The sequence below is a fragment of the Microcaecilia unicolor genome, chromosome 3, assembly GCF_901765095.1.
Source record: "Microcaecilia unicolor chromosome 3, aMicUni1.1, whole genome shotgun sequence".
Taxonomy (NCBI): Eukaryota; Metazoa; Chordata; class Amphibia; order Gymnophiona; family Siphonopidae; genus Microcaecilia; species Microcaecilia unicolor.
In genome coordinates, this window is record NC_044033.1 from 280,365,197 (window position 1) to 280,389,119 (window position 23,923).

General features: G+C 45.2%; 1 protein-coding gene across 1 annotated transcript in view; it reads left to right on the forward strand.

Annotated features, from left to right (window-relative positions):
- The window catches only part of TARBP1 (TAR (HIV-1) RNA binding protein 1), a 919,966-nt gene that overhangs the window by 162,825 nt on the left and 733,218 nt on the right, over positions 1 to 23,923 (forward strand). Inside the window, exon 5 of the mRNA XM_030198123.1 lies at positions 90 to 142. Coding sequence (XP_030053983.1) covers positions 90 to 142 — 53 coding nt within the window. The remainder of the gene's footprint in view (positions 1 to 89; positions 143 to 23,923) is intronic.

Sequence of the window (23,923 nt, forward strand, 5' to 3'; positions counted from 1 at the left end):
TCTACAATGAAGATACATGAGAGAAATTTACATGCAGTGAGATAGTGTGTGTATAATGTAATTAATTTATACAATGTCTCTTTCCATAGTTTGTTATAGGACCATTAATGGATGCAGTTGCAGAAAGCTCTCTTTATAGCAGGTAAACATTATTATTATTGTATTTATATATAGTTGTTTTGTATGGTATTAGAAATTGTTATAGTGTATGAACAAAATCAATATGTCTTGTGGATGGGCCTTTATATAATAAAGCTTGCTAACCTGTATTTAAACATGCTGCTGAAACTGAAAGGATACATATAGATTAGTTTGTTAATTGTACCCATTGTAGACTGGTTTATGTGTGCCTAACAATATTGCCTCTGAAGCCTACGTTGAAGGTGAAGAGGTCATAAATAATGTCCAGCATCCTGTTGGACCCCTCCCCACCAGAGGAGAGGAGAACATTTCCACATGAGTAATTCCTTCCCAGCTTTTGTGAAGGAGATGGTGGTTGCCATCCCCATTCATTTAGAGATGGAGGATAAGCCCAGGGCTGAGATGTTCAAGATCAGGGACTACGACTCTCCTCCCAGAAAGGCTGTGACTGTCCTGCTTCACAAGATTGTGCAAGATGTATAGATGAAGAACTGAGAGTCCCCTATGTTGGTCCCTGGCCACCCCAAGAAAATTGACACCATGTATCGAATCCAGAGTTTACCTGGGTTTGATATGCTGCAGGTGCCTCATCACTCCTTGGTGGTGCAATCCACGCTCAAACGAGCCAGAAGTTTGAGACTTTGCTTCGGCGCCCCCAGGCAGAGAACTTTGGGCAGAAAATGTATCAGACCTCAACGCTCATACTCTGTATAGAGTCATACCAGCTCTGCACAAGCCTTTTCTTAAGAACCTAGTGCACAGTATAACTGATTTGGTGGATTCTCTCCCACCAGAGCAGGCTAAATCTCTTCGCCAGTTGGCCAAGCAGCAGAAGGTGTGTCATAAATTCCTGGCCAGGGGCACCTACAATACGTTTCATGTGGCATCTAAGATTTCTGCCCACAGTATAGTGATATGCAGACTCTCATGGCTGCATGTCTCTGAGTTGGACTTGGTGGTTTAGCAGAGGTTGACGGATGCCACGTACCATGGGGATAATCTTTTTAGAGAGAAGGTGGAGGAGGTTGTGGACCTCATCAAAAAGCACACTGATACTATCGATACTCTCTCTTGACTGGTGCCTTCTGCACCTTCCTCATCCAGGAGGTTTTCAGGCAAGTCAAAGAAGGGCCCCTATTACTCACAGAGGCGTAGATACAGTCCTTGCCGCCCTCAACAAGCTCATCCCCAGTATGTTCTTGTCAACAGTGTGTGCCTAAAGCCCAGCTGGCTCTTCTGTCAAAACGGGGGATGATCTTTTGACTGGCTCCAGCAGAGCATAGCCCCTATAAAAGTGACCATTCCGGCCAACTTGCCGGTGGGGGGGGCGAGGAGGAAGGGGAGGACTGTTTTTCCAGGAAAGGTGGCCCCTTGTAACCTCCGACCGGTGGGTTCTTCAAATAATCCCTCTTGGTTGCGTCTTACGTTGGCGTCAAGTACCACGAAATTGCCTTCTCAGAGCATCTTATGTCCACTCTCAGTACAAAGAGGTACTTGCAGAGGAACTCTCTAACCTTCTATAGGCCCATGTGGTGAAGCCCATTCCACCAGGTAAAGAAGGGAAAGGGATTCTATTCCAGGTACTTCCGTCGACTGGTGCTTTCAAACCAAGTCAAAGAGGGGTCCCTGTTACAGAGGCGTAGTTACACTCCTTGCTGCCCTCAACAAGCTCATCCCTAGCATGTTTTTTTCTTGTCAACAGCATGTGCCTAAGGCTCAGCCAGCTCCTAAGTCAACCAATATGGGGTTGAGTTTTTGACTAGCTCCAACAGAGCATAGCTTCCATAAAAGTGACCATTCTGGACGACCTGCTGGTGGGTGGGTGGGGGGAAGATTTTTTTCCAGGAAAGGTGGCCCCTTATAACCTCCAACCGGTGGGTTCTTGAAATAATCTGTCTTGGTTGTGTCTTATGTTGGCGTCAAATACCACAAAATTGCCTTCTGAGAGCATCATGTCCACTTTCAGCACAGAGAGGTACTTACAGAGGAACTCTGCCCTTCTAAAGGCTCACGCAGTCGAGCCCGTTCCACCAGGTAAAGAAGGGAAGGGATTTTATTCCAGGTACTTTCTTGTGCCAGAGAAGACAGGTGGGTTGCGTCCCATCCTAACCTAAGGGCCCTAAACAAATTTCTGGTCAAAGAAGAGTTCAGGATGGTTTCCCTGGGCACCCTTCTCCCAATGATGCAGGCTCAAGATTGGCTATGCTGTCTGGACTTAAAGGATGCTTTTACGCATATCCAATTTCAGTTGGGAACACATCACTTTCAGTACAATGTGTTGCTTTTTGGCCTCTGCCAGCTCCCAGGGTATTCACCAAATGTCGAGTGATAGTCGCAGCATTGCCACACAGACTGGGAGTCCATAGATTGGCTGCTGAAGAGTATGTCGAGGTTTGGTGCTCAGGAGTCTATGCATAGAACTGTTCGTGTGCTAGAGCTACTGGGGCTTGTTTTAAAATATCCCAAGTCCTATCTGCAACCAGTTCAGCAATTGGAATTCACTGGAGCCCTGTTAGATACACAGCAGACGTGAGCATTCCTCTGTGTGTCGAGTGCACACTTTAATCACACTTAACACTCTTGTTCGAGCCATGCAGCAGGTCACAGTCCGGCAGATGTTGAGGTTGCTAGTCCACATGGCCTCCACTGTGCACATCGCTCTCTTGACACATCTACAGGTGGGAACTGCTCAGTGGACCCTAGCTTCTCAGAGGTGTCAAACCTATGAGAACCTATCAAATGGCATCCGGATGACACAGGAGTTGATTCAGTCCCTCCTGGTGTACAGTTTGATCCAATTTTACCATGGGACCTCAATTTCAAATTCCTGAGCCCCAGGTGACGAAGGATACATCCCAGCTGGGGTGGGAGCTCACTTAGATAGGCTTCACACTCAAGTGACAGATCTTCATATCAACCTTCTAGAGCTACGGGCAATCTAGAATGCTCTAAAGGCTTTCAGATATTGACTATTCAACCAAATAGTACTAATTCAAATGGACAATCAGGTTGCAGTGTATTACACCAACAAGCGGGGAGCTACCGGATCGCACCCTCTGTGTTAGGAGGTCGTCTGGATGTGGCAACAGGCTGTCCAGAATGGGATAGTTCTCAGGGCCACATACCTGATGGGCAAGTCCAACTGCCTGGCTGACAGACTAAGCAGGGTCATGCAACTGCATGAGTAGTCACCGAGCATGGGTGTTGCCTGTGAGATTTTCTGAGAGTGAGTCACCCACTCAGTGGATCTCTTTACTACTATGTATGATCACAAGGTTCCTTGGTAATGTCCAGGCTCAGGGCATGCAACAGACTAGCATCAGATGCCTTCTTCCATTGGAGGGGCAGCCCTTAGCCAAACTACTATCAAACAAAAACCTCAACCCATACATATACGCAGATGACGTAACAATCTACATCCCATTTAAACAAGAGCTAAAGGAAATTTCTAATGATATCAACCAAACTCTCCATATTATGCACTCATGGGCGGATGCATTTCGGCTGAAACTTAATGCAGAAAAAAACCCAATGCCTAGTACATACCTCTCAACATAACAAGAACAAATTCACCGCTATTAACACACCAAATCTGAACCTTCCAATATCGGACACCCTAAAAATTCTCAGAGTTACCATTGACCGACACCTAACACTCGAGAGTCACGCGAAAAACACAACCAAGAAGATGTTCCACTCAATGTGGAAACTAAAAAGAGTAAGACCTTTCTTCCCAAGAACTGTTTTCCGTAACCTGGTACAATCAATGGTGCTCAGTCATCTAGACTACTGCAATGCGCTGTACGCCGGCTGTAAAGAGCAAATAATCAAGAAACTTCAGACAGCCCAGAACACTGCAGCTAGACTCATATTCGGTAAAACAAAATATGAAAGTGCTAAACCCCTATGAGAAAAACTACACTGGCTCCCACTTAAAGAACGCATCACGTTCAAAATATGCTCCCTAGTTCACAAAATCATTCACGGAGATGCACCAGCCTACATGTCAGACCTGATAGACCTACCACCCAGGAATGCCAAAAGATCATCCCGCACATTCCTTAACCTGCACTTCCCTATTTGCAAAGGTCTGAAATACAAACTAATGCACGCATCAAACTTTACCTACTTGAGCACACAGTTATGGAACGCATTGCCGCGCATCTTAAAAATGATCTACGAACTAACGAACTTTTGCAAACTACTGAAGACTCACCTCTTTAACAAGGCATACCACAAGGATCAACCAATGTGAATATACACAACTCCTCCACATACACTCAGAACCACCCTACAATATCTGCTTGTTATACTACTATCATATTTTATCATTATCATGTTGCCCAAGATCCTTCTGTAACACAAAATGTCTATTTTCTAATGTATTTCCACCATTCATGATGTATTGTAAGCCACATTGAGCCTGCAAAGAGGTGGGAAAATGTGGGATACAATAAATAAATAAAAGAACAAAGTACATAGACAACAGCATCCTTGAGGGTACATAACTTGATAGGAAAAAAAAAGGGGGGGGGAGAGGAAGCACAATAGGATTTAGCCTAGTGTTTCAGTTTTGCCTCTGTCTAGTGCAGTTGAATTAGGTATATGCATCTATAAATAAGAATGTTTTAAGATTTGCTACTCCCCAGCCCCCTCTCCTCCCTAATAATGATCAAATGGCCGCTGTCTTTTCAAGCCATAGATGAAGAAAACCCCCCTAATCCCACCCCCTCCCGGTATAACATACAATATCTGTTGAACGAACAATTTTTTAATGCAATAACAAAGTAATTAAACAATACCTTCTCGGAATTCTTGACAATCAACAAGCAATTTGGGTATTATCAAGTTCCATTAAGCTTGCCATCAAATTGGCTATGACAAAGATCCAGCAACTTCAAGCATTCGGCAGGATGCCAATGTCTAGATCATATAAGGGAGGTGCATGACTCTCTTAATTAGAAATTTCTCAATCAGGTTGATCCGGTCACAGCTGTGCTGCAACCTGCGGCCTTTTTGTTTATCTCACAATCACCGTTGGACAGATAGGGCTCAGCATGGCGTGCTTTAGCAGTGTGCAGTTTGTCTTCTGTGTCCTTCAGCAAATTAGCCCCACACAACAGTTGCTGTGCTTCTCTAGGTATAGTGACTTTATGCTGCTGGTTTTGCAAATTAAAGGATAATCCAGAAGGATAGTACTAGGGATACTGGATGTTTTATGAGCTGTCAGGCAGCTGTTGATATCCCGAAATTCTCTGCGCTTACGAAGTGTAATTGCTGGCATTTCAGGAAAAAGTTCCTCCTTTGCTCCATTCCACATAACATAGCCCATTTTCTCATCACTTGTAAAATCCTCTCCTTACCTGGAAATCAGAGAAAGCATGCCACTGTGTCCCTTGGCCAGTCTGGAGTTTTAGGCACCAACGGTCGATGGTGAAGTAGGAAGTACTCCTGTAGCCAGGACCTGCCCACCAGGTGATGTACTATCCTCTCGTACTGAGAATACTTTATTTTTGTCTATTAGATTGTAAGCTCTTTGAGCAGGGACTGTCTTTCTTCTATGTTTGTGCAGCGCTGCGTACGCCTTGTAGCGCTTTAGAAATGCTAAATAGTAGTAGTAGTAGGATATGTCTCCAAGTGCTGCCCGGGAGGGAAAGATTAGGACAGCCATTGTAGTTGGTGATTCGATCATTAGGCATATAGATAGCTGGGTAGCTGGTGGACGTGAGGATCGCCTGCTGACTTGCCTGCCTGGTGCGAAGGTGGTGGACCTCACGCGTCACTTAGATAGGATTTTAGATAGTGCTGGGGAGGAGTCAGCTGTCTTGGTACATGTAGGAAAATGTGGGAGAGAGGTTCTGGAAGCCAAATTTAGGCTCTTAGGTAGAAAGCTCAAATCCAGATCCTCTAGGGTAAATGCTACCTGTTCCACGCGCAGGGCCAAAGAGACAGGCAGAGCTCCAGAGTCTCAATGCGTGGATGAGACGATGATGCAGGGAGGAGGGTTTTAGATGTGTTAGGAACTGGGCAACATTCTGGGGAAGGGGGAGCCTATTCCGAAAGGATGGGCTCCACCTTAACCAGGGTGGGACCAGGCTGCTGGCATCGGCATTTAAAAAGGAGATCAGCTTTTAAACTAGAAATTGGGGGAAGGCCGACAGTTGCTCAAAAGCGCATGGTTCTGGATAAGGTATCTTGCAAGGATACCTCACAAATAGGGAAAATAGGGTTTCTGGATAGTGAGGTTGCACAACAGACCTTGGTAGGCCAGGTGCCCTTAAATACAACCAAAGATCAGACAAAAGATGGCAAATCATTAGTGTCAAGTACTAAGCATCATGCAAATAGGAACAACAAACATACTCTGAAATGTCTATATGCAAATGTAACATAGTAACATAGTAGATGACGGCAGAAAAAGACCTGCACGGTCCATCCAGTCTGCCCAACAGGATAAACTCACATGTGCTACTTTTTGTGTATACCTTACCTTGATTTGTACTTGTCCTTTTCAGGGCACAGACTGTATAAGTCTGCCCAGCACTATCCCCGCCTCCCAACCACCAGCCCCGCCTCCCACCACCGGTTCTGGCACAGACCGTATAAGTCTGCCCAGCACTATCCCCGCCTCCTAACCACCAGTCCCGCCTCCCACCACCGGCTCTGGCACAGACCGTATAAGTCTGCCCAGCACCATCTCCACCTCCCGCCACCGGTTCTGCCACCCAATCTTGGCTAAGTTCCTTAGGATCCATTCCTTCTGAACAGGATTTCTTTATGTTTATCCCAAGCATGTTTGAATTCTGTTACCGTTTTCGTTTCCACCACCTCCCGCGGGAGGGCATTCCAAGCATCCACTACTCTCTCCGTGAAATAATAATTCCTGACATTTTTCTTGAGTCTGCCCCCCTTCAATCTCATTTCATGTCCTCTTGTTCTACTGCCTTCGCTTCTCCGGAAAAGGTTCGTTTGCAGATTAATACCTTTCAAATATTTGAACGTCTGTATCATATCACCTCTGTTTCTCCTTTCCTCCAGAGTATACATGTTCAGGTCCGCAAGTCTCTCCTCATACGTCTTGTAACGCAAATCCCATACCATTCTCGTAGCTTTTCTTTGCACCGCTTCAATTCTTTTTACATCCTTAACAAGATATGGCCTCCAAAACTGAACACAATACTCCAGGTGGGGCCTCACAAATGACTTATACAGGGGCATCAACACCCCCTTTCTTCTGCTGGTCACACCTCTCTCTATACAGCCTAACAACCTTCTAGCTACGGCCACCGCCTTGTCACACTGTTTTGTCGCCTTCAAATCCTCAGATACTATCACCCCAAGATCCCTCTCCCCATCCGTACCTATCAGACTCTCCCCGCCTAACACATACGTCTCCCGTGGATTTCTACTCCCTAAGAGCATCACTTTGCATTTCTTTGCATTGAATTTTAATGCTAGGACATTTGCATATAGACAGGAAATAAGATGGGAGAGTTGGAATATATTGCACTAAATGAAAAATTGGATATAATAGGCATTACTGAGACCAGGTGGAAGGAGAATAACTAGTGGGATACTGTCATACCGGGGTACAAAGTATATCGTAGTGATAGGGTGGACCGGACTGGTGGAGGGGTAGCATTGTACATTAACGAGAGCCTTGACTCAGATAGATTACAAATTCAGCAGGACACAAATCACACCTTTGAATCATTGTGGGTTGAAATTCCATGTATAAAAGAGAAAAGGACGGTGATAGGAGTGTACTACCGTCCGCCTCGCCAGGGTGAGCAGGTAGACGTAGAAATGATAAAAGAAATCAGAGATGCAAACAAAATGGGCAATGTGATAATAATGGGTGACTTCAATTATCCAAATATAGACTGGGTAAATGTAACATCGGGACACGCTAGAGAGGTACAATTCCTTGATGAAATCAAGGACAGCTTTATGGAGCAGCTGGTGCAGGAGCCGACGAGAGAAGGAAAAATCCTAGACTTGGTCCTTAGCGGAGCGCATGATCTGGTGAGGGACGTTATGGTACTGGGGCCGCTTGATAACAGTGATCAGTTTTGATATCAACCTTGAAGTAACTATACACAGGAAGTCAAATACGTTAGCGTTTAACTTTAAAAAGGAGACTATGATAAAATGAGAAGAATGGGTAAAAACTGTACAACAAGCATGGACGCTGTTCAAAAATACCATCCTGGAGGCCCAGGCCAAACATATTCCGCGAATTAGAAAAGAAAGACGGAAGTCCAAAAGACAGCCGGCGTGGTTGAAAAGTGAGGTGAAGGAAGCTATTAGGGCTAAAAGAAACACCTTCAGAAAATGGAAGAAAGAACCATCTGAAAATAACAAGAAGCAGCATAAGGAGTATCAAAGCAAATGCAAGGCACAGATAAAGAAGGCCAAGAGGGATTATGAAAAAAAGATAGCATTAGAGGCAAAAAAATATAGCAAAAGTTTTTTCGGTATATTAAAAGCAGGAAGCCAGCAAAAGAATCGGTTGGGCCGCTGGATGACCGAGGGGTAAAAGGGGCGATCAAGGAAGATAAAGACGTAGCGGAGAGATGGAATGAATTCTTTCTTCACCGAGGAAGATTTGGGTGGGATACCGGTGTCGGAAATAGTATTTCAAGCGGACGAGTTGGAGAAACTTACTGACTTCACAGTAAACCTGGAGGACGTAATGGGGCAGTTCAGCAAACTGAAGAGTAGCAAATCTCCTGGACCGGATGGTATTCATCCTAGAGTACTGATAGAACTAAAAAATGAGCTTGCGGAGCAACTGTTTGTGATATGCAATTTATCCTTAAATCGAGCGTGGTACCGGAAGATTGGAGGGTAGCCAACGTAACGCCGATTTTTAAAAAAGGTTCCAGGGGAGATTGGGAAATTATAGACTGGTGAGTCTGACGTCAGTGCTGGGGAAAATGGTAGAGGCTATTATCAAAAACAAAATTACAGAGCACATCCAAGGACATGGATTACTGAGACCAAGTCAGCACGGCTTTTGTGTGGGGAAATCTTGCCTGACCAATTTACTTCAATTCTTTGAAGGAGTAACCAAACGTGGACAAAGGGGAGCCGGTGGATATTGTGTATCTGGATTTTCAAAAGGCGTTTGACAAGGTACCTCATGAAAGGCTACAGAGGAAATTGGAGGGTCATGGGATAGGAGGAAATGTCCTATTGTGGATTAAAAACTGGTTGAAGGATAGGAAACAGAGAGTGGGGTTAAATGGGCAGTATTCACAGTGGAGAAGGGTAGTTAGTGGGGTTCCTCGGGTCTGTGCTAGGACCGCTGCTTTTTAATATATTTATAAATGATTTAGAGATGGGAGTAACTAGTGAGGAAATTAAATTTGCTGATGACACAAAGTTATTCAAAGTCGTTAACTCGCGACAGGATTGTGAAAAATTACAGAAGGACCTTATGAGACTGGGAGACTGGGTGGCTAAATGGCAGATGATGTTTAATGTGAGCAAGTGCATTGTGATGCATGTGGGAAAAAAAACCCCGTATTATAGCTAGGTCATGCAAGGTTCTGCGTTTGGAGTTACAAACCAAGAAAGGTATCTGGGTGTCGTCGTCGATAATGCACTGAAACCTTCTGCTCAGTGTGCTGCTGCGGCTAGAATGCGAATAGAATGTTGGGTATTATTAGGAAAGGTATGGATACCACAAATAGTCTGATGCTTCTCAAAATTTTTTTTTTTTTATAAGAGGAAGGGACCTCAGACACCTTGCTTTTTGTTTTTTTTTGTTTGTTGCATTCACTTTCAGCACAGGTTGAATCTCGTAATCATAGGTTCAAAACCACCTCTTTTTATAGTTATCTATATATATAAAACTCACCCTCAACGTTCTATTGTCTGACGTCACTGAAGCCAAGGTTCATAAGTTCGAAGCTCTGAAGCCAAGAAAATCACAGTCTCGGGGCCCCATCCTCGCGTCAAACGTTATGATGTTGAGGGCGGAGCAATTCACTCACATCGACGGCGGCCAGAGCGGCGCAATGGGCCACCCACTGACGACGAAGGTGCATTGGGTGGGGGGGGGGGGGGGTCACAGTCACACATCGACGGCAGCCACGGCGGCGCAATGCCGTCACTAAGAAAGAAGGTGCGTTCAGTGGGGGGGGGGGGGGGGGGCAGAGGAAAGCCTTGCTAGCGCCCGTTTCATTGGCTCCAGAAACGGGCATTTTTTTACTAGTACTTATATAATCACAATAGTGCCAGTAATTCAAATGAAATAAAAAAAAAAAGTGAATAGTACTTAACTTAAAAAAGGAAGAAAACCTAATGGGGCCACTGGTTCACTATTAAGCTAATTTTCAAAGCACTTAGCCTCCCAAAGTTCCATAGAAACCTATGGAACTTAGCCTCCCAAAGTGCTTTGAAAATATGCCTCTATGGCTTCTTCAGGGGATTATATCGATCTCAACACTGTCTCACTGATTTATAGCAGCGTCTTAAGGTATAGTTTTTACTGTGGAAATTTCATTTGCATGGCCAGCCTCTTCTTTTTCACATCTTTATTTCTCCTCTCATTACAATTACTCAGACCTGCAGCTGTAGCCCTTACTACTACGCTGATCATATACAAATCTCATACACTTTGAAGTTCGATTCTTCTGACACTTTCCAGCTCAATCTCTGTCTGGAGAAGGTTTCTTCATGGCCATCTGAGAAAAGATAGTTGCTTAGTGTTTCCAATTGCGAGACAATTCATTTTCCCAATCCTTATTGTGTGATCTCACCAGCTCTTTCATTACAGATTCACATCTTAAACTACTCTGAGTAAGTTAAGTGTGATCTTTGATGATAAATTGACTTTCAAAGCACATTTAGATAAGTTTCTTCAGTCTTAATTCTTTGCACTTCAGCATATTCATTCTGAGATCCCTCTTACTGATGTAGTGTATCTGGATATTAATCCTGGCGTTACTTTGGATTACTGTAACTCTCTTTCTCCGAGGACAAGCAGGCTTGATTATTCTCACAGATGGTAGATGCCATTCCCACGTCACCTGGCCCGGCAAAATTGCCACAGTAAATTCTAGAGCTTTGAGGAGCGCGAACCACGCTCCAGTGCGCATGCACGAGTGCTTTCCTGCTCGCCGCGCAAACATGTCGCTTCAGTTTTGCTTTTTCTGCTTGAGGAGCAGGTGCTTTCTGTAGTGGTTCCTCATATGCCTGGTCAGAACATTCTGTGATTTTTGCAACACCTTTGGCGGTTTTTTTTTTCCCTTCTCTTCTTACTCTCTTCTTGTTTGCAAAAATGTTTTTTTTCCTGTTATTTCTTGTTTTCTTTTGGCCCGCGTTTAAGTTTCCTTTATTTTTCGATGTGGGATACTTTTAGGCCTGCCTGGTTGGGCTGTTTTTCTTTGTGCATTTTTCCCCTTTTTCAGGCACCATTCCGTCTTTTAATTTTCCTGCTGCGGTTTTTCCTTCCATGTCCATGAAGACTCCCAGTGGCTTCAAGCATTATACTCGGTGCAACTGGACCATCTCGGGGAAGGACACCTATTCTTGGCGTCTTCAGTGCCTGGGGTTGAACCAACTGTGTTCTCTGCCTTCGTATAAAAAAGAGGACTCGGGTTTCCCGAGAGGCTCAACGCACCAAGAGTTTTGGAGCACAGTCCGGTCCCTTGATGTTGGCATCGACGTCAAGCTTTGTGCCGACATCAGGAGTCCAGGTAGGGATGGCTGCTTCGAGGCCCCATGACAGTGGGAGCAGTGAGGCATTGAGTGGGTCTCCACCTCCCTCGAGGCCTCCTGCTATGCAGGCCCCTAGGGATTGCCTGTTGTCAAACCCGACTCTGAGGCGATGAGAGGATTCGACGTCGTCCTTGTTGGCACTGAGGAGTATGGGTGACGTGCATCGGGCGAAGGCGAAGAACCACCGACTCCGATCTCTCTCGATGCATGGTGCTGGGAGCTCCGGGACGCCGAAGGATTTGGCACCCAATAAGCGTTGACGCTTGGAGGACTTCTCCCCCTCTATCCAGGAGGTGCTGACGTGAGTGTCTCCAAGCAGCCGAGATCCTACTACACTGGCCCCAGCGATTCTGCAGCCTGCGCCTCAGCCGGCTTCACAGTCTTTCTCGATGGCGGCCCTCGATGAGCTCATTCGATCCTTGCTCCCTGAGGTGCTGGATGGCCTGATGCAGAGGTGTGCGTTTGTATAGGGGGTGCCTGTGCCTACCATACTTCTCACGGCCCCGCTTGGCCCTTAGCCTATGGTGTGGTCTCCGATGCCTGACAGCCATCCAAGCCTGCATCCTCTCGATGTTGGTGGAGGAAGCTTCACCAGAGTCAAGATTAGAGCCAGTTCTCAATGCCGCTCTCGAGGACGTGGGTCCTTGGCGCCGAGGCGTGCCCAGTCTCGGACATCCCTTAGGGAACTGCTATCCAAAACTGAGGAGGAGCGCTCGTGGCATCAGAAGAAGATCCCAGGTTCTTTTCCTCTGAGTCCTATGAGATTCCTTCTGAGCCCTCCCCACCACCTGAGAGGAGAATGCCTCCACCTGAGAGCCTCTCTTTCACTTCTTTTGTGTGGGAAACCTGTCGTTTCTTTATCTACAACATTAGCAAAATTCGCCCCTTCCTTTCTGAATACGCTACCAGAACCCTTGTCCACACCCTTGTCACCTCTTGCTTGGACTATTGCAATTTACTTCTCACTGGTCTTCCACTCAGCCATCTCTCTCCTCTCCAATCTGTCCAAAATTCTGCGGCACGTCTTATTTTCCACCAGAATCATTTTACCCACACTAACCCACTCCTCAGGTCACTTCACTGGCTCCCTGTCCGATTCCACATACAGTTTAAACGTCTTGTACTGACCTTTAAATGCATCCATTCTGCAGCCCCCCATTACCTCTCCACTCTCATCTCTCCCTACATTCCTCCCCGTGAACTCCGTTCACTGGACAGATCTCTCTTGTTGTCCCCCTTCTCCTCCACTGCTAACTCCAGGCTTCGCTCCTTTTCTCTCGCGGCACCTTATGTCTGGAATAAACTTCCTGAATCTATATGTCTAGCTCCATCTCTACCTGTTTTCAAATCTATGCTGAAAACCCACCTTTTCACTGCTGCCTTTAGCTCCTAGCCATTACTCAATTGCCCTCCCCTTGTCCCTTCCTTCCTTCTCACCCATTACTTCCCTCACCCGTAACTGTCTTGTCTGTCTGTATTATTTAGATTATAAGCTCTTTTGAGCAGGGACTGTCTCTTTTTCTCAGGTGTTAAGCGCTGCGTGTTTCTGGTAGCGCTTTACAAATGCAAATAATAATAATAAATGGCTGAAGCCATTCCATTCCCAGTAGAAGTAGAGGATGAACCCAGGGCCAAGATGCTCGAGGTCCTGGACTACACGTCCGTCCCCTCCTAAGGGAGGCAGTGACTGCTTCTGTCCACGAGGTACTCAAGGAAGTCCTTGTTAGGAACCAGGCGTCCCCTCTGTCCCTGTGGTCCTCAAGAAGATTGACACCCAGTATTGGATCCACGAGGAACCTGGTTTGGTAAGGTCTCAGTTACTTCGCGATTCCATGGTGGTGGCTGCCGCGCTCAAGATCCTGGAGTACTAGGGGACTATGCCGCGGCTCCCCGAGGCAGAGAAGCTAGAACCTTGGACTCTTTTGGGAGAAAGATGTATCAGACCTCTATGCTTATGGCCCGTATGCAATCATACTAACTCTTCACGAGCGCATACTTGCGGAACTCAGTGTGGCATCTGTGAGACTTGGTCGCAGTTCCTCTGGAGCAGGCTGAGCCTTTTCACCAGTTGGTCAAGCAGCAGAAGGCGTGTCGCAAGTTCTTGGCCAGGGGCACTTACAACACCTTTGACATGGCATCTAGGTTCTCTGCCCAAGATATAGCAATTCGCAGACTCTCATGGCTGTGTGTTTCTGACCTGAAACATTCTGTTCAGAAGAGGTTGGCGGATGCCCCTTGCCGGGGGGGGGGGGGGGAGGGGGGGAGAGTTAACCTTTTTGGAGAGAAGGTCAAGGAAGTCACTGACCAAATCAAGAGGCATACTGATGCTATGTCTTCTCTCTCCCACTGAGCGTCTTCTGCAACTGCCTCCTCATCCAGGAGGTATTTTGGTAAGTCGCGGAGTGCTTCCTATTCTAGGCATAGGTACATTCCTGTGGCTCACCAGCCTACTCAGGCTCAGCCCCAGCATGCTTGTTCTCATCAACAGCGTGCACCCAAAGCCCCCTGCTGCTTTCCAGCAAAAGCAAGGAACGAGCTTTTGACTGGCTCCAGCAGAGCATAGCCGCAGTCAAAGCGTCCATCCTGGACGACTTGCCAGTTGGGGGGAGGTTAATGTTTTTCACCAAAGGTGGCATCTTATAACCTCAGACAGGTGGGTTCTTCAAATAGTCTGGCTCAGATTCACCCTCAGTTTGCTTTCCAAACCTCCAAATTGTCCACCGAGAGCACATTCTTTCAGCTCTCAACACAAGCAGGTACTTGCAGCAGAACTCTCTGCCCTTCTGAAGGCCCATGCATTCAAACACATTCCACCAGGGGAAGAAGGGAAGGGATTCTATTCCAGGTACTTCCTTGTGCAGAAAATGGGGGGGGGGGGGGGATGCGTCCCATCCTAGGCCTAAGGGCCCTGAATAAATTTCTAGTCCCAGAAAAGTTCAGGATGGTTTCCCTGAGCACCCTTCTTCCCATGCTCTCTGTATTTGAAGGATACATATACACACATCCCAATATTTCTAGCCCACTGGAAGTATCTTTGGTTTCAGCTGGGAACACATCACTTTCAGTACTGTATGTTGCCATTAGCCTCATGTCAGCTCCCAGGGTCTTCACAAAGTGTCTAGCGGTAGTCATAGTGTCGCTACACAGAGTGGGAGTTCATGTGTTCCCTTATCTCGATGATTGGCTTGTGAAGACCACCTCAGAGGACGGTGCTCTGGAGTCCATGTGGATGACTATTTGGGTACTAGAATCACTAGAGTTCATTATCAACTACCCGAAGTCCCATCTCCATCCAGTTCAACAATTGGAGTGCATAGGAGCCGTGCTCGATAAGAAAACTGTACGGGTCTACATCCCGGAGTCACTTTTGGACAACCTTCTTTCCCTAGCATCCAAGGTTCAGACATTGCAGCAGGTAACAGCTCGGCAGATGTTGAGATTATTGGGCCACATGACTACCACAGTGTATGTTACACCCATAGCACGTCTACACATGAGATCTGCTCAATGGACTTTGGCTTCTCATTGGTATCAAGCCACAGGAAGTCTAGAAGATGTCATCCAAGTGTCCCTGGAGCTTGTTCGCTCTTTTCAATAGTAGACAATTCGGTCCAGTTTGACATTGGCACTTCCATTCCAAATTCCTCAGCTACAAAAAGTGCTGATGATGGATGCATCTTTCTTGGGTTGGGGAGCTCATGTAGTTGGGCTTCACACGCGTGGAGCTTGGTCCCTCCAGGAAACGAATCTTCAGATCAATCTCTTGGAGCTCCGAGTGATCTGGAACGCTCTAAAGGCTTTCAGAGATTGACTGTCCCATCAAATTATTCTAATTCAAACAGATAGTCAGGTTACAGTGTATTACACCAACAAGCAGGGGGGCACCAGATCTCGCCCCCTGTGTCTGGAAGCCGACCAGGTGTGGCATTGGGCTTGCCAATACGGCATGTTTCTTCAAGCCACTTATCTGGCGGGCGTAAACAACGATCTGGCTGACAGGCTGAGTATGATAATGCAACCACACGAGTGATCTCTAAATGTGGGCGTAGCCAACAAGATCTTCCAAGCGTGGGTCACCCACTCGTTGGATCTTTTTGCCACGCAAATCAATCACAAGTTCCCTCAGTTCTGTTACAGGCTTCAGGCCCACGACATGTGGATGATGTGCAGCTACTCATACCCATTGAACCTGACTTACCTACAGCCTTGGAGGAGTGGCCTAGTGGTTAGGGTGGTGGACTTTGGTCCTGGGGAACTGAGTTCGATTCCCGGCACAGGCAGCTCCTTGTGACTCCGGGCAAGTCACTTAACCCTCCATTGCCCACCACATTGAGCCTGCCATGAGTGGGGAAGCATGGGGTACAAATGTAACAAAAAAATAAAATAAATAAACTGATCACTTGTCTAACATCAATTCAAGAATGGGCTAAACACAACAAACTTTTCCTGAACCCTAGTAAAACCGAGTTTCTCTGGGTCCCTAACACAAGTGGATACATACCTGACATCAAAATCCCTTTTGGGAAGTATGAACTCCCCCTCAAATCACAAGTCAGGAACCTTGAAATACAGTTAGATTCAGAATGTAGTCTGATTCCCCAAATCCAAGCAACCTTCAAGAGCTGCTTCTACTATTTGCGACAGCTACGCTGCCTCTCTCCTTACATCGAGAAGAGAAATCTTATCCCAGTTGTGCATGCCACGGTAACATCAAGACTGGATTACTGCAATGCAGAATACAATGGTCTGACTATAAAGGGCCTGCACCAGTTCCAGTTGATTCAGAATGCTGCAGCAAGACTCATAGAAGGTTGCAAGCGATGTGACCACATCACACCATTTTTGCAAAAACTTCATTGGCTACCAATACAATACAGGGCTAAATTTAAAACTCTATGTCTGATCTTCAAGGCCCTGATAGGAAATGGCCCCGAGGCCAAACATATTCCGCGAATTAGAAAAGAAAGACGGAAGTCCAAAAGACAGCCGGCGTGGTTGAAAAGTGAGGTGAAGGAAGCTATTAGGGCTAAAGGGAAATGCCTTCAGAAAATGGAAGAAGGAACCGTCTGAAAATAACAAGAAACAGCATAGGGAGTGTCAAAGCAAATGCAAGGCGCAGATAAAGAAGGCCAAGAGGGATTATGAAAAAAAGATAGCATTAGAGGCAAAAAAAACATAGCAAAAATGTTTTTTGATATATTAAAAGCAGGAAGCCAACAAAAGAATCGGTTGGACCGCTGGATTACTGAGGGGTAAAAGGGGCGATCAAGGAAGATAAAGATGTAGCGGAGAGATTGAATGAATTCTTTGCTTCGGTCTTCACCGAGGAAGATTTGGGTGGGATACCGGTGTCGGAAATGGTATTTCAAGCGGACGAGTCGGAGAAACTTATTGAGTTCACGGTAAACCTGGAGGACGTAATGGGGCAGTTCAGCAAACTGAAGAGTAGCAAATCTCCTGGACCGGATGGTATTCATCCTAGAGTACTGATAGAACTGAAAAATGAGCTTGCAAAGCTACTGTTAGTGATGTGCAATTAATCCTTAAAATCGAGCGTGGTACCGGAAGATTGGAGGGTGGCCAATGTAACGCCGATTTTTAAAAAAGGTTCCAGGGGAGATCCGGGAAATTATAGACTGGTGAGTCTGACGTCGGTGCCGGGGAAAATGGTAGAGGCTATTATCAAAAACAAAATTACAAAGCACATCTGAGGACATGGATTACTGAGACCAAGTCAGCACGGCTTTTGTGTGGGGAAATCTTGCCTGACCAATTTACTTCAATTCTTTGAAGGAGTAACCAAACGTGGACAAAGGGGAGCCGGTGGATATTGTGTATCTGGATTTTCAAAAGGTGTTTGACAAGGTACCTCATGAAAGGCTACAGAGGAAATTGGAGGGTCATGGGATAGGAGGAAATGTCCTATTGTGGATTAAAAACTGGTTGAAGGATAGGAAACAGAGAGTGGGGTTAAATGGGCAGTATTCACAATGGAGAAGGGTTGGTAGTTAGTGGGGTTCCTCAGGGGTCTGTGCTAGAATCTCTGCTTTTTAATATATTTATTTATAAATGATTTAGAGATGGGAGTAACTAGCGAGGTAATTAAATTTGCTGATGACACACAGTTATTCAAAGTCATTAACTCGTGACAGGATTGTGAAAAATTACAGAAGGACCTTACGAGACTGGGAGACTGGGCGGCTAAATGGCAGATGACGTTTAATGTGAGCAAGTGCAAGGTGATGCATGTGGGAAAAAAGAACCCGAATTATAGCTACGTCATGCAAGGTTCCACGTTAGGAGTTGCGGACCAAGAAAGGGATCTGGGTGTCGTCGTCGATAATACACTGAAACCTTCTCAGTGTGCTGCTGCGGCTAGGAAAGCGAATAGAATGTTGGGTATTATTAGGAAAGGTATGGAAACCAGGTGTGAGGATATTATAATGCTGTTGTATCGCTCCATGGTGCGACTGCACCTTGAGTATTGTGTTCAGTTATGGTCGCCGCATCTCAAGAAACATATAGTAGAATTGGAAAAGGTGCAGCGAAGGGCGACTAAAATGATAGCGGGGATGGGACGACTTCCCTATGAAGAAAGACTAAGGAGGCTAGGGCTTTTCAGCTTGGAGAAGAGACGGCTGAGGGTAGACATGATAGAAATATATAAAATAATGAGTGGAGTGGAACAGGTGGATGTGAAGCGTCTGTTCATGCTTTCCAAAAATACTAGGACTAGGGGGCATGCGATGAAACTACAGTGTAGTAAATTTAAAACAAATCGGAGAAAATGTTTCTTCACCCAACGCATAATTAAACTCTGGAATTCGTTGCCGGAGAACGTGGTGAAGGCGGTTAGCATAGCAGAGCTTAAAAAGGGGTTAGATGGTTTCCTAAAGGACAAGTCCATAAACCACTACTAAATGGACTTGGGAAAAATCCACAATTCCAGGAATAACATGTATAGAATGTTTGTACGTTTGGGAGGCTCGCCAGGTGCCCTTGGCCTGGATTGGCCGCTGTCGTGGACAGGATGCTGGGCTCGATGGACCCTTGGTCTTTTCCCAGTGTGGCATTACTTATGTACTTATGTACTTATCTGAAGAATAGGATGATCCTCCACACACCGCCAAGGACACTAAGGTCCTCCCAAGGACTTTCACTAACTACACCCTCTCCAAAAGAAATTACACGATGTGATACCCACAAGTGAGCCTTCAATGGAGTAGCCCCCACACTTTGGAATGCATTACCTGAAAGGCTCCACTTAACACAAGACTACCTCTACTTCAGGAAGCAGGTGAAAGCTTGGCTCTTCAACCAAGCCTTTAATGGAAGAAGTAACTAACTTGTTAGTCTCACTCACACACACAAGGATTGACTCGGGCTGCACATACAGCAGCGGGACATGTTTACCCACTCCTACCGTAGCTGAGATATTTAACCATCTCTTTGACCTCACGTGCAACTTTATTCAAATCAATCACCTTACTTTCTAATTCTTCCTACTTTCTTACCCATCTATATGTTATAACTTTGCCCTACCCCTCACTATCAGTTATAATGTTCTAGTACATAGTGTGTTGTCATTGCAAGCAGTATACCACGCCATACTTTTTATTGTTATTAGAATATTTTTACTGCTCTAATTGCCTACTGCCTCAGTTTGATCTATTCTTACTGTACACTGCCTTGAGTGAATTCCTTCAAAAAGGCGCTAAATAAATCCTAATAATAATAATTGGGGGGCTGGTCTGTATGCGTATCCTCTGTTACCTTTGTTCGGAAAGACTTTGTTGAAACTCAGGCAAGACCGTGGAACCATGATTCTGATCGCACCCTACTGGCCTCGACAGATATGGTTCCCTCTTCTTCTGGAATTGTCCTCCGAAGAACTGTGGAGATTGGAGTGTTTTATGATTCTCATTACACAGAACAAGAGGTCGCTTCTACATGCCAACCTCCAGTCACGCGCTCTCACGACCTGGATGTTGTGAGCCTAGAATTCGCTTCCTTAAGTCTTTCGGAGGGCGTTTCTCGTTCCTGCTGGCTTCCAGGAAAGATTCCACGAAGAGGTGTTATTCTTTTAAATAGAGGAGGTTTGCCGTCTGGTGTGAGAGGTAGGCCTTGGATTCTGCTATCTTGCCCTACACACCCCCTGCTTGAATACCTTCTATACATATCAGAGTCTGTTCTCAAGACCAACTCATTAAGGGTTCACCTTAGTGCAACTAGTGCTTATCATCAGCGTGTAGAAGGTAAGTGTATCTCTGGACATCCTTTAGTTCGCTTCATGAGAGGTTTACTTTTCTCAATGGCTCCTGTCAAACCTCCATCAGTGTCATGGGATCTCAACGTCATAAATACATAAGTATTGCCGTACTGGGACAGACCAAAGGTCCATGAAGCCCAGCACCCTGTTTCCAACAGTGGCCAATACAGGTCACAAATACCTGGTAAGATACCAAAAAAGTACTAAACATTTTATGCTGCTTATCCCAGAAATAGTGGGTTTTCCCCAAGTCCAATTTAATAATGGTCTATGGACTTTTCCTTCAGGAAGCTGTCCAAACCTTTTTAAAACTCTGCTAAGCTAACCGCCTTTACCATATTCTCTGGCAACGAATTCCAGAGTTTAATTACACATTGAGTGAAGAAACATTTTCTCTGATTCGTTTTAAATTTACTACTTTGTAGCTTCACTGGACTTTCCACTCCACACATTATTTTATAGACCTCTATCATATCTCCCCTCAGCTGTCTTTTCTCCAAGCTGAAGAGCCCTTGCCACTTTAGCCCTTCCTCATAGGGAAGTCGTCCCATCCCCTTTATCATTTTTGTCGCCCTTCTCTTCACCTTTTCTAATTCCACTATATCTTTTTTCAGATGCGGTGACCAGAATTGAACACAATATTCAAGGTGCGGTCACACCATGGAGCAGTATAAAGGCATTATAACATCCCATGACTCTCCAATTTCATCTGGAGTCTTTCATGAGGTACTTTGTGAAACGCCTTCTGAAAATCCAGATACACAATATCAACCAGCTCACCTTTATACTAATTAGATTGTAAGCTCTGTCGAGCAGTGACTGTCTCTTCATGTTCAAGTACAGCGCTGCGTACGTCTAGTAGCGCTTTAGAAATGATAAGTAGTAGTATACACATGTTTGTTCATCCCTTCAAAGAAATGTAGTAGATATGTGAGGCAAGATTTCCCTTCACTAAATCCATGTTGGCTTTGTCTCATTAATCCATGCTTATGAATATGTTCTGTAATTTTGTTCTTTATAATAATCTGTACCATTTTGCCCGGCACCAACGTCACTCACTGGTCTACAATTTCCCAGATCTCCCCTGGAACCTTTTTTAAAAAAAGGCGTTACATTGGCCACCCTCCAATCTTCTGGTACCACGCTGTTTAATAGTGCAAGGTCATTTTTCAGTTCTATCAGTACTGTGGGATGAATACCATCCAGTCCAGGAGATTTGCTACTCTTCAGTTTGTAGAACTGCCTCATTACATCCTCCAGGTTTATAGAGAATTATTTATTTTATTTTTTGTTACGTTTGTATCCCGCGCTTTCCCACTCATGGCAGGCTCATTCATTCAGTTTCTGCGACTCGTCAGCTTCGAATACCATTTCTGGCACTGGTATCTCACCAAAATCTTCCTCGGTGAAGACCGAAGCACAAATTTTATTTAATCTCTCCGCTGCAGCTTTGTCTTCCCCGATCGCCCCTTTTACTCGGTCATCTAGCGGTCCAACTGATTCTTTTGCCGGCTTCCTGCTTTTAATACACTTTTACTATGTGTGTTTGCCTCCAACACAATCTTTTTTTCGAAATCCCTCTTAGCCTTCCTTATCAGCGCTTTGCATTTGACTTGACATTCCTTATGCTGTTTCTTGTTACTTTCAGTCAGTTCCTTCTTCCATTTTCTGAAGGATTTTCTTTTAGCTTCCTTCCCCTCACTTTTTAACCACGCCGGCTGTTGTTTGGTCTTCCGTCCTTCTTTTTTAATACGTGGAATATATTTGGCCTGGGCTTCTAGGACGGTGTTTTTGAACAGCATCCATGCCTGATGTAAATTTTTGACCCTCGTAGCTGCTCTTCTTCCCCCCCTCCCCCCACCGTTCTTCTCATTTTATCATAGTCTCCTTTTTTAAAGTTAAACACTAATGTATTTGATTTCCTATGTATACTTACTTCAAACCTAATATCAAGTTTGATCATATTATGATCACTGTAATCAAGCGGCCCCAGCACCATTACCTCCCGCACCAGATCATGCGCTCCACTACGGACTACGTGTAGAATATTTCCTTATCTTGTCGGCTCCTGTACCAGCTGCTCCATAAAGCTGTCCTTGATTTTGTCAAGGAAATTTACCTCCCTAGCGTGCCCTGATGTTACATTTACCCAGTCAGTATCGGGGTAATTGAAATCACCCGTTATTATTGTGTTTCCCATTTTGTTTGCATCCCTAATTTCCTTTAACATTTTTTCATCCGTCTTTTCATCCTGGCCAGGCGGATGGTAGTACACTCCTATCACTGTCCTTTTCCCCTTTACACATGGAATTTTAATTGATAGGGATTCTAAGATGTGTTTTGTTCCTGCAGAATTTTCAATTTAAATTAACATACAAATCTACCCCTCCACCAATTCGATCCACCCTATCACTACAATATAATTTGTACCCTGGTATGACAGTGTCCCACTGGTTATCCTCCTTCCACCAGGTCTCTGAGATGCCTATTTTATCTAATTTTTCATTTAGTGCAATATATTCTAACTCTCCCATCTTATTTCTTAGGCTCCTGGCATTCGCATATAGACATTTCAAAGTATGTTTGTTGTTCATATTTACATCATGCTCATTACTGGACATTATTAATTTGCAATCTTTTTTCTAATTTTTTTTATTTAAGGACACCTGATCTACTACGGTCTCTTTTTCAACCTCACTATCAGGATACCCTATCTTCCCTGTTTTAGTGATAACTTTGAAAGATACCTTATCCCGAACCCATGCGCTTTTGAGCGACTGTAGGCCTTCACCCCATTTCTAGTTTAAAAGCTGCTTTATCTCCTTTTTAAAGTGCCGATGCCAGCAGCTGGTCCCACTCTGGTTAAGGTGGAGCCCATCCTTTCGGAATAGGCTCCCCTTTCCCCAGAATGTTGGCCAGTTCTTAACAAATCTAAAATCCTCCTCCCTGCACTATTGTCTCTTGGACCCTGTGCATGGAACGGGTAGCATTTCAGAAAATGCTTCCCTAGAGGTTCTGGATTTGAGCTTTCTACCTAAGAGCCTAAATTTGGCTTCCAGAATATCTCTTCCGCATTTTCCTATGTCATTGGTACCCACATGTACCAAGACAGCCGTCTCCTCCCCAGCATTATCTAAAGTCCTATCTAGGTGGCACTTGAGGTCTGCCACCTTCGCACCAGGCAGGCAAAACACCAGGCGATCCTCACATGCACCAGCCACTGAACTATCTATATGCCTAATGATCGAATCACCAACTACAATAACTGTCCTAACCCTTCCCTCCTGGGCAGAACTTGGAGACGTATCCTCGGTGCGAGAGGATAGTACATCCCCTGGTGGGCAGGTCCTGGCTACAGGAGTACTTGCTACTTCACCAGGGTGATGCTCTCCTTCTAGGAGACCTCTCTCCTCCAAGGTATCACAGGGGCTACAGGACTGGAGGTGGGACTTCTCTAGAACATCCCTGTAGGTCTTCTCGACGTACCTCTCTATTTCCTTCAGCTCCACCAAGTCTGCTACTCTAGCCTCAAGAGACGAAACCGTTCCCTGAGAGCTAGGAGCTCTTTGCATCAGGCACACACATATAACCGCTCACCACCTAGGAGATAATCATACATGTGACACTGAATGCAAAAGACTGGATAGCACCCCTCTTGCTGCTGGACTGCTGACTCTATCTTAGTATTTTTGAGTTTTTCAATAATTTAAAACTTGCTAAAGTATTAATGATATTAGCCTAATATAAAAATGTCTTTTAGTTTATATGGTATATTGTGTGATT